The 13,883-nt window shown below is 32.3% G+C and overlaps 5 protein-coding genes across 7 annotated transcripts in view; 3 read left to right on the top strand and 2 right to left on the bottom strand.

Moving 5' to 3' along the window:
• The window catches only part of LOC108727102 (syntenin-1), a 17,199-nt gene extending 6,394 nt beyond the window's left edge, over positions 1 to 10,805 (bottom strand). The window contains exons 1-2 of one of the 3 annotated variants that reach the window (XM_018455033.1): positions 10,799 to 10,805; positions 2,376 to 2,377 (exon numbers count right to left, since the gene is read on the bottom strand). The gene's annotated coding sequence lies outside the window, so the exon portion shown is untranslated. Of the gene's footprint in view, positions 1 to 1,702; positions 1,710 to 2,159; positions 2,337 to 2,375; positions 2,378 to 10,798 lie in introns of those variants that run through there. The other 2 variants (XM_018455035.1, XM_018455032.1) reach the window with 2 other exon arrangements.
• On the top strand, positions 2,479 to 5,546 carry Pgant35A (polypeptide N-acetylgalactosaminyltransferase 35A). The gene is made up of 8 exons (XM_018455019.1): positions 2,479 to 2,493; positions 2,709 to 2,827; positions 2,940 to 3,270; positions 3,345 to 4,026; positions 4,128 to 4,245; positions 4,331 to 4,819; positions 4,895 to 5,026; positions 5,202 to 5,546. Exons 3-8 carry the CDS (start codon positions 2,940 to 2,942, stop codon positions 5,361 to 5,363), a joined length of 1,914 nt encoding a protein of 637 aa, XP_018310521.1. The 5' UTR covers positions 2,479 to 2,493; positions 2,709 to 2,827; the 3' UTR covers positions 5,364 to 5,546.
• On the top strand, positions 6,074 to 7,588 carry LOC108727101 (transcriptional adapter 1). Its single transcript, XM_018455031.1, has 6 exons — positions 6,074 to 6,189; positions 6,299 to 6,335; positions 6,401 to 6,607; positions 6,755 to 7,104; positions 7,169 to 7,328; positions 7,407 to 7,588. The coding sequence occupies exons 1-6, from the start codon at positions 6,119 to 6,121 to the stop codon at positions 7,533 to 7,535; spliced, it is 954 nt and encodes a 317-aa protein (XP_018310533.1). The 5' UTR covers positions 6,074 to 6,118; the 3' UTR covers positions 7,536 to 7,588.
• carmine (AP-3 complex subunit carmine) lies at positions 7,740 to 10,000 on the bottom strand. The gene is made up of 9 exons (XM_018455030.1): positions 9,966 to 10,000; positions 9,616 to 9,800; positions 9,302 to 9,536; positions 8,916 to 9,075; positions 8,733 to 8,846; positions 8,482 to 8,661; positions 8,237 to 8,395; positions 8,116 to 8,166; positions 7,740 to 8,025 (listed from the first exon to the last, which is right to left on the bottom strand). The coding sequence occupies exons 1-9, from the start codon at positions 9,998 to 10,000 to the stop codon at positions 7,891 to 7,893; spliced, it is 1,254 nt and encodes a 417-aa protein (XP_018310532.1). The 3' UTR covers positions 7,740 to 7,890.
• On the top strand, positions 10,298 to 13,779 carry fws (Conserved oligomeric Golgi complex subunit 5 four way stop). The gene is made up of 14 exons (XM_018455038.1): positions 10,298 to 10,379; positions 10,447 to 10,539; positions 10,660 to 10,784; positions 10,853 to 11,072; positions 11,156 to 11,298; positions 11,434 to 11,700; positions 11,774 to 11,894; positions 11,963 to 12,080; positions 12,153 to 12,293; positions 12,375 to 12,758; positions 12,828 to 12,953; positions 13,022 to 13,130; positions 13,203 to 13,424; positions 13,532 to 13,779. Exons 1-14 carry the CDS (start codon positions 10,340 to 10,342, stop codon positions 13,724 to 13,726), a joined length of 2,304 nt encoding a protein of 767 aa, XP_018310540.1. The 5' UTR covers positions 10,298 to 10,339; the 3' UTR covers positions 13,727 to 13,779.
• Positions 13,780 to 13,883: the final 104 nt, after the last annotated feature.

Here is a 13,883-nt window from a genome sequence, read left to right as displayed (position 1 = left end):
TAAGATCTTCATCTTTATTTGTTCTTATTAAGAATAATATTATGTCGAAATTTTCTTTTATATACAATAGATACAATAGTTATTTCTATTCTATATTAATTACGACATAAGTAGTCACAAGATCGATATGAGTCAAAGTGGTTTTTCCGTTCATTGCAATCGGAATATTTAACGTATGTATTTTCGCAAACAGAATTTCCATTCTTATTACATTATCAACCTTAAGAATACTAATTTTTGATAGAACAATGAACGAATTTTTATCGAGCTCACAATGACTAGAGGTTAAAGATTAAAGGGATTTAAAAAAAAACAAAGATGAAAAGAACATTTTTAACTAGGGTACATTTAGTATATATTTTTGTATCGTAATTTGCTGTTTAATCTAATCTAATCTAATCTAAAACAAGTAAGTTAGTTCAACAAATTACAGAAATATATATTATATAATTCATCAAACAAAGAAGCAATTTTATGTAGTTTAAAGACACGTATGCATGCAAAAATCAATAATAATACAAGTACCATTTTAAACTTCTGCATAAATTATGAAAAAGTATGAGAAATTTGTTTGTGCTACAAATAGCTCCATGGTTATTCACGATTTTATCATTCCTATATATGAGTCATACTTCCTTTCATTTTCTCTAACATATTGATACTCATACTTACAATATAATATATAATAAAATCAAGTTAATATTTTTATTATACTAAGAAAAAATACATTAAATCTTATTGAGTAACTTCTTTTTTAACTTTTTTTCTGCACACTCTATGATATCTGAAGTGTTAAGTAGTCCAAATTAATATAGAATGGAAACAAATCTAGAATACAAATGGATGTGGGTGATTTCTTGTACGAAAATAAGTCGAAAGTGCAGAATAAACTTTTTTCGTCCGAGGCTTTATTTTCGAGAAAATCATGTGTAAAGATCACGTTGAATGTTCATACACTTAAAGAACGTACGATTTGTGGAAAGATAATGTAAATGTTATCTGTTTACATAACGTTCATATTCCTTCACAAGAAACAGGATTAAAGAAAATGAGACAAATAAGTAAAGTTTATTTTAATAAGAAAGAAATGTTATCCCTATTGCGTAAGCAAAATTATGACTCAGACATGAATAAAAATAGTGAAAGAATCATTCCTCATTGTTCTATAATTTGTTCTGGATAATTGATTATAAGAAATTAAAAAAAAAATAAGAAGAAAATAAGATTAAATGCTGTACAACATATAATTGAAAAGAAACAAAATTTTAATAAATATATATTTGAACAGTTGTAAATAAATATTTACTAAATATAAATTTATATTTATTTGATATAAGAACCATTAATTTGATTTAACCATCATATTTTATTAAGTAAATATTTATTTAAAATAATACTTGGTAATATTTTATTTACTTAGTACTATTAAAAAAAATATGAAGATTTAATAAATTTTTTTTCATTACAATGCATTAAAGCTTTTATTTAATATTTAAATCTCTTGTTAGTTTATATATTATATTTTTATATGAAAAAGTCTTAAATTTTGTAATGGACAGAGGCCTTTCAACTCTGACCTATATCTCAAAACTGCATAGCCTATTTCAACAAATAACATTTTAAATCAGTTCCGTATCATTGTTTTTGCAGAATCCATTGCATCATATTGCGAGCGTATAATGTATCACAAAGATAATAGCATGATAGATATCCAAGAGCAAATATAATACGATACATCCTACTAAGAACAAAAGATACATACATGTTTATTTTTATACACAAAAAATATTTCATTAACATTAGATTTGTTTTTATTGCTGCATTCGATTACATTAAAACTTTCCTTCTCGCTTTGTCAAATATAACTTTATTTCACTTTAAATACAAAGAGCATGCATTAGTTGAGCTATAAAAAACATATCTATTGTTGAAAACGTATATCATGTTCAATTAGTCGAACCATCCTTCTTTTAGATGCTTCTATGTAATTTTAATACGGCTACATAATTTTAGTACCGGCTACATACGTTAAGGGCATTGTACAATTAAGTTATAATTAGCAGTAATAGGGCAAGAAGCGTCTACTCACTGCTCGATGACATGGAAGATTGCACGTTGATTTTATGACGAATATATTTGTCGGATAAAGCAAGACTTACCAGTGGACGTCAATCAAAAGTGTCAATGCGCCGACTGTTGCCGTGCCAATTTAAATAAACTGTCAATACTAATTGTCGAAATCTCCAACAATCTTTTTGCTGCCGCAAACTGACAGCGAACCGACAAAATCAACCGATGCACTTCTGATCGATGAGTGTCTGTAAGCACCGAGCGGGGCGCTGCTGCGTTCGGCAACTCTCGGCAATGTTCGGTACCGCTCGGTGGCGCGCAGTTGCGGTAGATGACGCTAGGTAGCGCTCGATATCTGCAATTTTTTTTATAGCGTTTTTTATTGGAAAAACTAGCGCAGCACTGCTGCACGTTACAGTGCAGGTGAGTGCAAATTAATTTACATATTTTCAGTGTCAATAAATAATTTAATTCTTTTATTTACACATTCTTTGTTGTCATAACCTTAAAAGGATTACTTGAAAGCATATTAATGTCCACTATCCGGCGTCTCGCAGAAAAAAAAGAATAAACCGATTTGCACTCAATTGCACTAGTGCTGCACTAGTTTTCCCTGGAAAACATTGCTCTGTTTTCAGAGACCCATACGTCCCAGACTCTCTTGGATCGGGCAGGATCGGGTTCGCTGGATGGGACTGGGCTTGCATGCCCGATAGCCCGATCTTGGATTGTGCGTGTAATTGAATTATAACGTGCGGTGAGTATTCATTAGAAAATTAATCTATAAATTTCTTGGAATGTAGGAAACAATTGTCTGATTAAAGAAAAACAGCTAAGTGATCTTTGACCTTTTATTTTTTGTTTGACAGATGATATCAACAAGATACGTATCATTCCTATCAGGGATAATAATAGCTTCTCTAACATGGGCATTCAGCCTGTATCTTTATTCAAGATTATCACAGAATGCTATCACCACCAGTCCTACAATAATGATTCCTATTGTTTCCAAACATGGAGAAAGTATTGACAAAGAGATTATGCTGCGTGATAATATTATTATTGCACGCAATGAGAAACAAATATTAGCTGGTAAGGAAGCTTATAACTTAAAGAGCAATAAGAACCTCAGGAAAAATGACCTGATCTTGCAGCAACTTCAGGCTGTTCCAGTAAAACCTGCAGTCATTTTGGAGCAAGGTATATCACCAATGTTAATATTCTAGATCATTATTGAATTGTCAAACCCAAAATCAAGCAAAATATTTGAATAGGTTTAGATGAATTAGGCATGGTAAGAAATTTGGAGGATCAACGGAAGAGGGACGAGGGTTATAAGGACTATGCCTTTAATATTTTGATATCAGACAATCTTGGCATGCGAAGAAATATACCGGATACGAGGCACAAGCTGTGCAAGATGCAAAAATATCCTGTCAATTTGCCAAATGCTAGTATAATTATTTGTTTTTACAACGAACATTATACAACTTTATTGCGATCCTTGCATTCTGTGCTTGAGAAAACGCCAACAGCGCTTCTACATGAGATTATCTTAGTGAATGATTATAGCGACAGCGATACGTTGCACGAGAAAATAAAAGTATATATTAGAAACAATTTTGATGACAGAGTACGCTTATTCAAGACTGAAAGAAGAGAAGGTTTGATAAGAGCGCGGGTGTTTGGAGCTAGAAAAGCAACTGGCAAAGTTTTGATTTTTTTGGATAGTCATATAGAAGTAAATGAAATGTGGATAGAGCCGCTTCTTTCAAGGATTGCTTATTCAAGAAATATCGTACCGATGCCAGTGATTGATATTATAAATGCAGATACATTTCAGTATACTGGGAGTCCATTAGTGAGAGGTGGCTTTAATTGGGGTCTTCACTTTAAATGGGATAATTTACCGATTGGAACATTAAATCATGACGTTGATTTTGTAAAGCCCATCAAGTAAGACAATGCTTTTATATCTACATAAATGTGCTTAATTATAAAAATTATATATAATACTTATATATAATCTTTCATAAATAAATATTTTTTGTTAATAGATCCCCAACTATGGCTGGTGGATTGTTTGCTATTGATAGAGAATATTTTACAAAAATGGGAGAATATGATATCGGTATGGATATTTGGGGTGGAGAGAATCTTGAAATATCATTCCGAGTAAATATTGACTATATTTGATCTTTTATATTTGTTTTTTGCCATGTATATATATATATATAATGTTATTAACTTCTTTTTCTAGATATGGATGTGTGGCGGCAATATCGAGCTTATTCCCTGTTCACGAGTAGGTCACGTATTTAGAAGACGACGGCCGTATGGTTCGGATGATCCACAAGACACCATGTTAAAAAATTCCTTGCGAGTTGCGCATGTATGGATGGATGAATATAAAGATTACTTCTTGAAAAATGCTAAAACAATTAATTATGGCAATATCTCAGAGCGATTAGCGTTGCGACAGAAATTAAAATGTAAAACATTCGGTTGGTATTTAAAGGAGGTTTATCCTGAATTAACATTGCCAGATGATACAGAAAGACGACTCAAGGATAAGTGGGCCAAACTTGATCAAAGACCAATGCAACCTTGGCATTCGAGAAAGAGAAATTATACCGACCAGTATCAAATCAGACTTTCAAATACCGCACTTTGTATCCAGAGTGAAAAGGATATTAAAACCAAAGGCTCAAAACTTATCTTGATGCCGTGTTTAAGAATTAAATTACAGGTAGGCATTGTCATCAAATAAGAGAAAAAAAAGAAAATTTTGCCAATTTCCAAATTTATATATACATTTTTGTAGATGTGGTACGAGACTGATAAAAATGAACTGGTACTTGGCCAGATGCTTTGCATGGAAGGAGCTGAGAAAATTCCAAAACTTGGAAAGTGTCATGAAATGGGAGGAAGTCAAGATTGGCGTCATAAGCGTATTGTAAGATTTACTGATGCAACAGTTTTTGACCATTTATGTTACAAACTAGGAAATGTTTTCTTTTTCTTACAATCACTAGAAATTTGATCTCATTTTTTTACATTTATCAATTTAATGAATAGCAATCGATCTTTATCGACAGTTACTGAGAAGTTTAAATATTTTATCGTTATAGAATAATACACCTATCTACAACATGGCAACAGGAACCTGCTTAGGAGCGATGCGCGATATAAGAAATACTCCACTCGTTATGGATTTATGCATGAGAGCGAACGCTTCATTGATAACATGGGATCTCATTCGGTCAAAGGTTCCAGCCAAAGAAATCAGATGACATAGAAAGAAAGGTCATAAAAATAGGAAAAAGAATTCAGAAGACTGGCTCGGTCGAGAATGGTAGATCCTTTGATGAATTGTATATACTCGGTATATGATTGCAATTAGAAGTAGAATACTCTTTACATGCGTCGAATTTTAAAGTAATTCTGCCTGAAATAGTAAAAACCTAATTAAGCAGGAAACAATTGAAAGTATCGTAATTGTATAGAAAAAACTATTGTAAAAAATTGAATTTGTTTGATATGTGTATATATATTAACGATTTTTTGTATTTTTGTCACTTCTTTGTGTATAGGTAAATGTATTTCTTTTTTGAATTTGATAAAGATTTTATGTAATTCTTAAGTTATGTGGCAATGCTCTCTGTATTATATTTTTACACAATCGTAAGAACAAAGTCTATTGACAAATACGAAGAGATTCTAGTAAAACCATTATTTATGAAGTGTATATAATTTTTACATTAAAAATAAAAACATTCGAAATTTTCTAAATCAATTTTTATTTTCAAACAACCTCCAAAGCAAATAAAGTTATCTAAAAATGATACAGATAATAAACAAGATTGCTTTTTAATTCAATTTAAAATTCTCAATTTAGTTCCTCAATTTTCTCAAATTCAATTTAACTCCTTTTTAATTCTATTTTACGTTTTTTGCCTAACCTTTCTACCTAAAGTTAATCATAACCTTCCTTAAATTCAAAACACTCGTATAGCTTGCATGCAATAATAAGAAAAAAATTGCAAGAATGACTACTTCAAAGGAATTAAATTTAGCTAGGAAGAGCCTCGTGGCATCGCTTGGTGAAAATGCAAAAGTGTATGTTTTCCTATTTTAAACGAAATAAGTATACGCATTATTGATATACGAAAAGATAAACTTAACCTATAACTATGGTTTATAATCTTATTTTTATGATTATTGATAGGTATTTCGAAAAGATGAAACTATGGTTCCAAATGAAGGTAAACAAAATTTTTCAATTAACTTTGAATATACATATTTTGTACATTATATACAATCGTTTTAGACTACAAAAGAAGAATTTGATTGCGAAGCACGTAATCTTATGACAGAGGATCAAGTCCATTTGCACAACGAGTTCTTGCTGTGTCTCTTTAATAAGGTTCGTGGATTAGCTGCCGTTACACCAACCAAAATAGAGAGGGATAAAATTTCAAAAGAGAGAAGACTGAGATTAAAACGCAAATACAAGACTGACAAATCAAACTTTGAGGTTTGTAGATATAATATCGCAATATCAATACAGTAGGTGAGTTAATAAGTAACCATAATTTTGTCCTCAACAATCATGGTAAAAATTAAAATTACTTATTGATTCATCCATATAAATACCATCATTTATATTATTTCTTTATAACAGCCAGCAGATATGTACGTGGAAGTATTGGGTCAAGCTTCATCGCCTGTCAGAGACGAGCCTATAGGCGCCAATCGCTCTAGCGCCCAAGAACTCGTATTACCAGATCGCACTTTTGTACTAGCTCGATTAATGCTTGCTGCGTGGGAAAATAATATGGACGGGGCTGAAGAAAATACCGCGCACATTGTTATAGCAGCGACACAAATTTTCTTGAAAAATATTCTTACTGCAATTTTCACACGTAGGAAAGGCTATGCTGTTCGAGACGGCACTTTCATTTATAATATAGGAGAACCAGTACCTAGTTCGTGGAAACGAAATTCCATGTACATAAATTCACACAATTTTGGGTAAGTTGCAAGCGCTGATTTGAATGTTGTGTATGATTAACATTGGAGCCATCTTAAAACGCAGACCGACAGAAGTAATAGATACTTATGGCCAAATTCCTGCATCAAAATCAAGTTTTGAAGAAGCTGAACAAACTACTGCTTTTTCATATGCTTGTTCCACACAAATCACTCGTCTACCGTTAAAACCAGTAAGCACGGCCGATTTGCAATATGCATTAAAGGTAATGATAAAAAACTGTATATTCCTTTTATTATTGCATGTTAAAATCATATTTTAATTGGTTTTATTTCCCAAATAGATTTATAAAAATCTCGTTAGTAATCACACTATATATGCTACGAATATGGAGCGATTATATACGTATGCTACTCATCCAACTTGGGAGGATTTAGAGGCAAAAAAGTTATTGTGTCAACCATCAACATGAAGGATTCTCAATATGGTTCTAATATTATATCTATTTAATGTTGTAGTTCTTTAATTTATTGTTATTACAAGTAGGATTATTATTAAAATAGAGCTGTTTATTTTTCTCATATCCGATTTTGTTTCATACAGTAAAACATAAAGTAGACAATACATGTATTTTGATTAAATTGTTAAGTTTATTGAACATAATTCTGTATTAATGTTCTTATTTTTGTACATAGTCATTACTGCAAACTATATACCTTTAATGTCATGTAAATTCATCACATTTAATCTGTTCATAGATATAATGTTATAAGATATATGTTTAATGTAATGTAAAAAGGATAGAATTTATAATTATTAACACATATTTACATTCTTATTTGAAATATTCCAGCTTTAGTGATATATTTGACACCTTTAAATGGCTTATATTTTTCACCATACATATCTAACCGATTTACTTTCAATCCGGATACTGCTAATTGATTTATCGTAAAATGCACCTGAAATTATTATATCAAATTGTTAATCTCACTTAAAATATAAATATATCGTATATTATACGCATATTAATGGCATTATCTCATACATACATTAATAGCAGGATTTGATTCAGTAATAGTTGTTGAATTTTGTATTGTGATCTGAAATATAAAATTTCGTAATAACATAATTATTAGTCATATATCTTTAAAGGCCTTATAATTATCCTACCGATCCTCTGAGATTTGGCAGCTTGGAAACGTCAATTCTTCCAATGTCCCACAGCAATATTTTACTGACAGGATCAAAAGAATATTTTCCTTGGTTTGGAGTTAAAGTGCAATTCAAAACTATCTTTGGCATGGGAATTTCTAGAGTCACGTTTTCAACCTATAATAATAGTATTAATGATTAGTAATAATAATTATAGTGATAGTAAAATTTACAATCGTGTCTCTTTAAAAAAGATAACTTACCGTCCTACCAATAGTCTGTTTTGGTCCAACAGTGATATCTAATCTACCACCTCCTGGTTCTTTTAGACTAATATTATGTCTTATATATATAGGAATTGCTACAATACTTTGTGATCCTATGTGATATGAAAGAAGGCGAAAGTTACCATCAGGGGGAATAAAGGAAAGTATTCTCTCCGACTGAAACAAGACACATAAACTTAAAAATTAATTTTCACACCAAACATGATATTAATCACATATGTACATACTTCCCATCTTTTGAATCGAACGCAAGGATGAAAGCTAACATCATCGAATAGTCTTGGATTCATAAACGATAGAGTGAGATCTGGCATACCACTTAATTTTATACAACAGTCAATCTAAAAGATTAATTATATATGTTAATATGTCATATACTTAATATTTGTGAGACATACTATAGAACATACATAGCCCTGAATTTCTGCAAACACTGTTGCTCCAGTTCGATCAATAATCGCATCGACTTCCTCAACAACATCAAAGTACGCCTCATTGTTGGTATATTTCACTCCAGTTCGTCTCCAAGGGACGTTGGATAATTGTCCACTTGGCAAGATTGCACTAACGCTATGTATAAATTTATAAAATGTATAAAAATCCTTAATAAGTACATCTATGGCCCGTATTCAGTCAGGCTTTATATTTAAGGCTTCCTTAAATTTATCTTCAGATGCTCTATGAATTATTTCATTGGCTACTGAGCATCTAAAGATAAATTTAAGGAAGCCTTAAGTATAAGGTCTGACTATGAATATGGACATATGTAAATTTACATAAATTAAAATGTACTTACTTGGATTTGCCCGTAACAGTATTTGCAATGGTGCGTAAAATATTAGGTGGCTTGATCAATTCTTTCAATATATTAGATTCCGTCGCCAGAGGGAAACCATTGTCTAACATCTCATCTAGCAACTCATATACTACCACATAATTTTCTTTTATAATAGTTTCTGTACATTCGCTGAAATAATCCTCGAAAGTGTCCACTACTCTGTGCAAGAATTCAATAACAAACAATGGTGGGACTGAAAAAAGTAAAGAATATTTATATTAATCTACACATGACATCACTTTGTACAAACGACGTTATTTATCAAAGCTTACCTTCTGTCATGCACACTGCGACGAAGAACATATTACAGCGATATATACTAATGAGATAATGATGTGGAGTAGCTATCACCGGAGGTGTATCCTCCGGTGACAAGACTCGTCGCTGTTGATCAAAGAAATAGTCGCAGAGCGAACGTGCGACTGCACTCTTCCAATGTTTCTCCATGAAGACATCTCTATAAGCATACAGAACATATTAGAAATATCGCGTAAGAAATATAAACGTTACAGCAATGATGTGAAAAAATGTATAAACTCTGTGAGAAATGCGAATACATGATTTGTGAAATAATATGTCAAACTTGTGATCTACTTTCTTTATCGAGCTATAATGTACTTACCCTGAAGAATTTATAATAAAGAGACTGTTTATCATCTTTGCGAATAATAAATTGTGCTTGAGGATAAAATTTTAAATTACAGAAATGGATAATTTCAATATTAATGCACAAAATCGACAATGTTTATGTATAACAATATGCCGTGTAGGTTCAGATTTATCGTTTTATCTTCCTGGGGAATTTCGAAAAATTGATGTTTAGATATAAGTTGCCTGCCTTTTTCGAAAGGATAGACAATCTAAACGTCAGTTTCTCGAAATTCCCTAGACAGTCATATGATTGTGACGCATGCGCATATCACTCCTTTCTGACAGTCTTATCCCCCCTCTGCTCTTCCAACACAGATGTCATTTACTTGATTTTGTAAACTAAAAATGAGTGAAATATCAAGTTGGGAAGATATCGAAAATGACCGTAAGTTGAAAAACAGATGTCTGTCGAATAAGAATTTATAAAGAGCTAATGAAATATACAATTTCAGAGTTCTTTAAACAACTGTTGGATGTTGACTCCAAAAAGACTGACGTCAGCCAATTGTTGTCAGTGGCTCAACAATTAAACAAGTTGGGACAAGGTAAAGTTCAAATTGCTTGTCACTGAAATATCAATATAATAATAATAATAAATACTTACAATAATTACAGTAAACGTAATAATAAATACGTGTAATAATTACAGTAAATGTTGTTTCTAGCTATCGAGGTGCTGAATGCCGAACTGCAAAGGCAAGTACTTGTGAATCACGAGGATTTACTATCTCAAGCAACATGGGTAGAAAAACTAGAAGGAGTACTTTTTATAATGCAATCTCACATACAAGTAAGTAAGGAAACATTGATGTCAATCTGAATTTAAAAGGATATACAGTATAATAATTTCTATTTCAGAGCCTCTTATCAGCAGTAGAGCGATTACGTGGCAAGATTATTGATCCATTTAACAGAATTGAAATGCAAACAATTGTATTAGCACGGCTTCATGAAACCTCTGATCTTTTGAGGAGAGTCTCTAGGATGCAACATTTATCGAAACGTTTAAATGCTCAAATGAGTAGCATTACTCAAGGGCCAGATATTGTCAAAGCTGCTAATAGTCTGCATGAGCTTGGTACATATACAATTATATATACCATTTTATGTTTCTTCGTTAATCTCATATACTATGATATATTGTGAAATTTATATTTATAGAACAACTGATGGCAGACACAGATCTTAATGGTCTAGATGTAATCGCAGATGATCAACAGGCTATAAAGACTCAGAGAGCTACTGTGCAAAGAATTGCTACTCATACATTAACGCAAGGTTTACAGGCGATGGATAGGACAAAGGTATCATACATTATTTTTAATGCAGCTAATAATGCTTAATCTGAATCTACAAATAAAATACATGGTGTTAATTAAGTTTAATTGTGTTATTATAATTGTAATATATATTTGCATTAATATTTATATAATGGATAGGTGAGCACGGCTGTGCAGGTCTTTCAAAATTTAGGAATAATAAGCAGTGCTGTGGACACAACTATAGAGTCTACCCTGGCTGAAATAGAAAGAATTTCCACAGAATCATTGGATGTATCTTTCGTAACAAATCCGGATTTTGGAAAACGCGGAGCGCCGGGCAGAGCTACGATTCCGTCGCCTGGATCGTCTGGAAATTTACGCACGAGAATTTGGGAAAATCTTGAACGTCTTTTCCAAGATACTTTATATACGCAGTGTCTACAAGTAAACAGACAACAATATGCATTTTATTCGTTTTTAATTCAGTCATTTTCAAACAACATTGTTTTATATCTAGATTGAATTGCTGCAAAGAATATTATTGGAGCATCATATGAAAGGATTTCACGATTTATCCGAGAAATTTTGGGATAAAGTAAATGCTCTTCTTGCGAAAGTTTTGATCGAACGTGCTCAAGGTAAATTATTATAAATATATTAAATATCAAATTTAATTCAAAGAAAGTTTCAATAAAGGATCTTGCAGGATCATCATTTGTAAAGCAAGCCCTGGAAGGAGAGTATCCAAAATTTTTAAGAATATTTTTAGACTTGAGTAAACGTTTGAAAGAAAGATCTCACAGTATTGGGATTTACGGTATTGAGTACGTACTTCTCAATAGATTGATATAAATGACATATGAAGCTTTGTATTAATGTCTATGTCTTTAATATAGTCGCAACGTTTTATTACCGTTCGAAAACGCCTATTTATCACGTTCCGTGTCTCGACTTCTGGATCCAGTTCACAATATGTTTTCTGGCGAAGGTTTGCCGACGCATGACGAGATTGACAGTCTTATACGTATGATTACAAAGTAAGATTGGCATGTTTTTTATATATTAATATATGTATGTCTTATCTATTAAACTATAGCAGAGTTATATCTCGCTTCTAGTGAACTCAGCGTATCATTGGTAGATGATGGACTTTCTACCGTGGTGTCGCGTAATGTAGGAAAAGCAATAAGGCTATTCTGTTTGAAATGCGAGCAAAGTGTGGTGACAGGCGGTGAGGCCAGCCAAGTAATTGATTCCCCTACTACTGGTCAACAGACAAATGTCACGCTCGCGAATCTTCTCCATTATCTTTCCAACCAGACAAATCGTGTAATAGCTAATCTGGCAGGAGGTTTATCCTCCGAAGGCGGCGTTGTCATTACCACGGCGCTCAAAGAAACGGATGAATTAACGAAGAATTTACTCGCGCCGTTGTTAACTTCTATTAGTGATGCAATCGAAAGTATTATTTTAACGATGCACGATGATCCCGAATTTAGAGAGTAAGTTATTCCTATTTTTTTTCGTTTTCATCTGTTCTCACATTGCATATTATTATTTTTATTATACAGCACAAGTAGCCCTCTAGGAAAGGAAATTGGCTGTTCTCTTTATATGCGTGAATTGCAAGGCTTCATCCTACGATCTGTAAATACGTTCTTACTACCGTACAAAAATCAAGTGGTTGTAGCTGAAAGGCAAGTTTTATTCCTCTTCATCCTATTGTTTATCGAAAATAAATTATTAAATGTTAATATCATTTCAGTTGTAAAGCAGTCGCGTCGAGATGTATAGAATTATTTGTGCGTCATGCTTGCTTGTTGAGACCTTTGACTGATTTTGGAAAAGCAAAACTTCTGGTAGATTTCGCTCAGGTATGTCGCGTTCAGTGTAAAGAAAAATGTATCGATTATATAGAAGCAGATGAAACAGATTGCGAGTTTTAGATGGAAGTAGTCGTGACGCCGTTGTGTCGTGGCGGCCAGATGGGTCTACTCGAACAACAGCAATACAGAACATTACGAGCTCTAAAAGCTCTACTTCCCCTCAATCCTGAGAAAATGGTAGAAAAAATTCTGGAAGGACAAGGAGAAAGTAGCGTATCACCGTCTCTTATTCTCCTGCATTTATTTTCCGGCGCGCCTCCCGAATTAGCATCACCGCATCAGGTGAAATGGATTTCTTATAAATATTAATTTATTTAGACTTATTAAACAAAAAATGATTACATTTTATATATGAGGAAATTAATAAATTTTATATTTATCTCACACAGAGCGCTGGATGGTCTGTAGGCCGATTATCTCAGTGGATGGACAGCCATCCGAACGAAAGAGACAGATTAGCGCTATGCGGTGGACCATTGGAACGTTACCAGTTAACAATCCGTCAACAAAATCTGCCATCATTTCACCCTCTCTTTCCACAAATGATGAAATTGGCTAACTTGAGAGAACACTCAAGTCAATAAAATATATATATATATATATTAAATAGTACAAATATACTAATAAAAATCGTATATTTCCCAATATAAATATATTTTTCCAAATGTATATAAACTGTAAGAACTAAATTTTAAGTTGTAATTATATATAATCAATGATATAATTGTAAGCTTAATTGTA

Source organism: Mycetomoellerius zeteki, unplaced genomic scaffold (genome assembly GCF_001594055.1).
Source record: "Mycetomoellerius zeteki isolate Tzet28-1 unplaced genomic scaffold, Tzet1.0 scaffold47, whole genome shotgun sequence".
Lineage (NCBI taxonomy): Eukaryota > Metazoa > Arthropoda > Insecta > Hymenoptera > Formicidae > Mycetomoellerius > Mycetomoellerius zeteki.
Note: the sequence above shows the minus strand (reverse complement) of the source record. Positions and strands in the feature narration are given on the sequence as shown.

Coding starts and splice junctions, on each gene's coding strand:
- Pgant35A (XM_018455019.1), top strand. CDS start 2,940: ATGATATCAACAAGATACGTATCATTCCTATCAGGGATAATAATAGCT. Junction 3,271..3,344: donor TGCAGTCATTTTGGAGCAAG/GTATATCACCAA, acceptor ATATTTGAATAG/GTTTAGATGAATTAGGCATG. Junction 4,246..4,330: donor ATCTTGAAATATCATTCCGA/GTAAATATTGAC, acceptor TTCTTTTTCTAG/ATATGGATGTGTGGCGGCAA.
- LOC108727101 (XM_018455031.1), top strand. CDS start 6,119: ATGACTACTTCAAAGGAATTAAATTTAGCTAGGAAGAGCCTCGTGGCA. Junction 6,608..6,754: donor CTGACAAATCAAACTTTGAG/GTTTGTAGATAT, acceptor TCTTTATAACAG/CCAGCAGATATGTACGTGGA. Junction 7,329..7,406: donor ATTTGCAATATGCATTAAAG/GTAATGATAAAA, acceptor TTTCCCAAATAG/ATTTATAAAAATCTCGTTAG.
- carmine (XM_018455030.1), bottom strand. CDS start 10,000: ATGATAAACAGTCTCTTTATTATAAATTCTTCAGG. Junction 8,167..8,236: donor TGCCAAATCTCAGAGGATCG/GTAGGATAATTA, acceptor TTTATATTTCAG/ATCACAATACAAAATTCAAC. Junction 8,026..8,115: donor AATCAAATCCTGCTATTAAT/GTATGTATGAGA, acceptor TAATAATTTCAG/GTGCATTTTACGATAAATCA.
- fws (XM_018455038.1), top strand. CDS start 10,340: ATGAGTGAAATATCAAGTTGGGAAGATATCGAAAATGACC. Junction 12,759..12,827: donor GATGATCCCGAATTTAGAGA/GTAAGTTATTCC, acceptor TTTATTATACAG/CACAAGTAGCCCTCTAGGAA. Junction 13,425..13,531: donor AATTAGCATCACCGCATCAG/GTGAAATGGATT, acceptor TATCTCACACAG/AGCGCTGGATGGTCTGTAGG.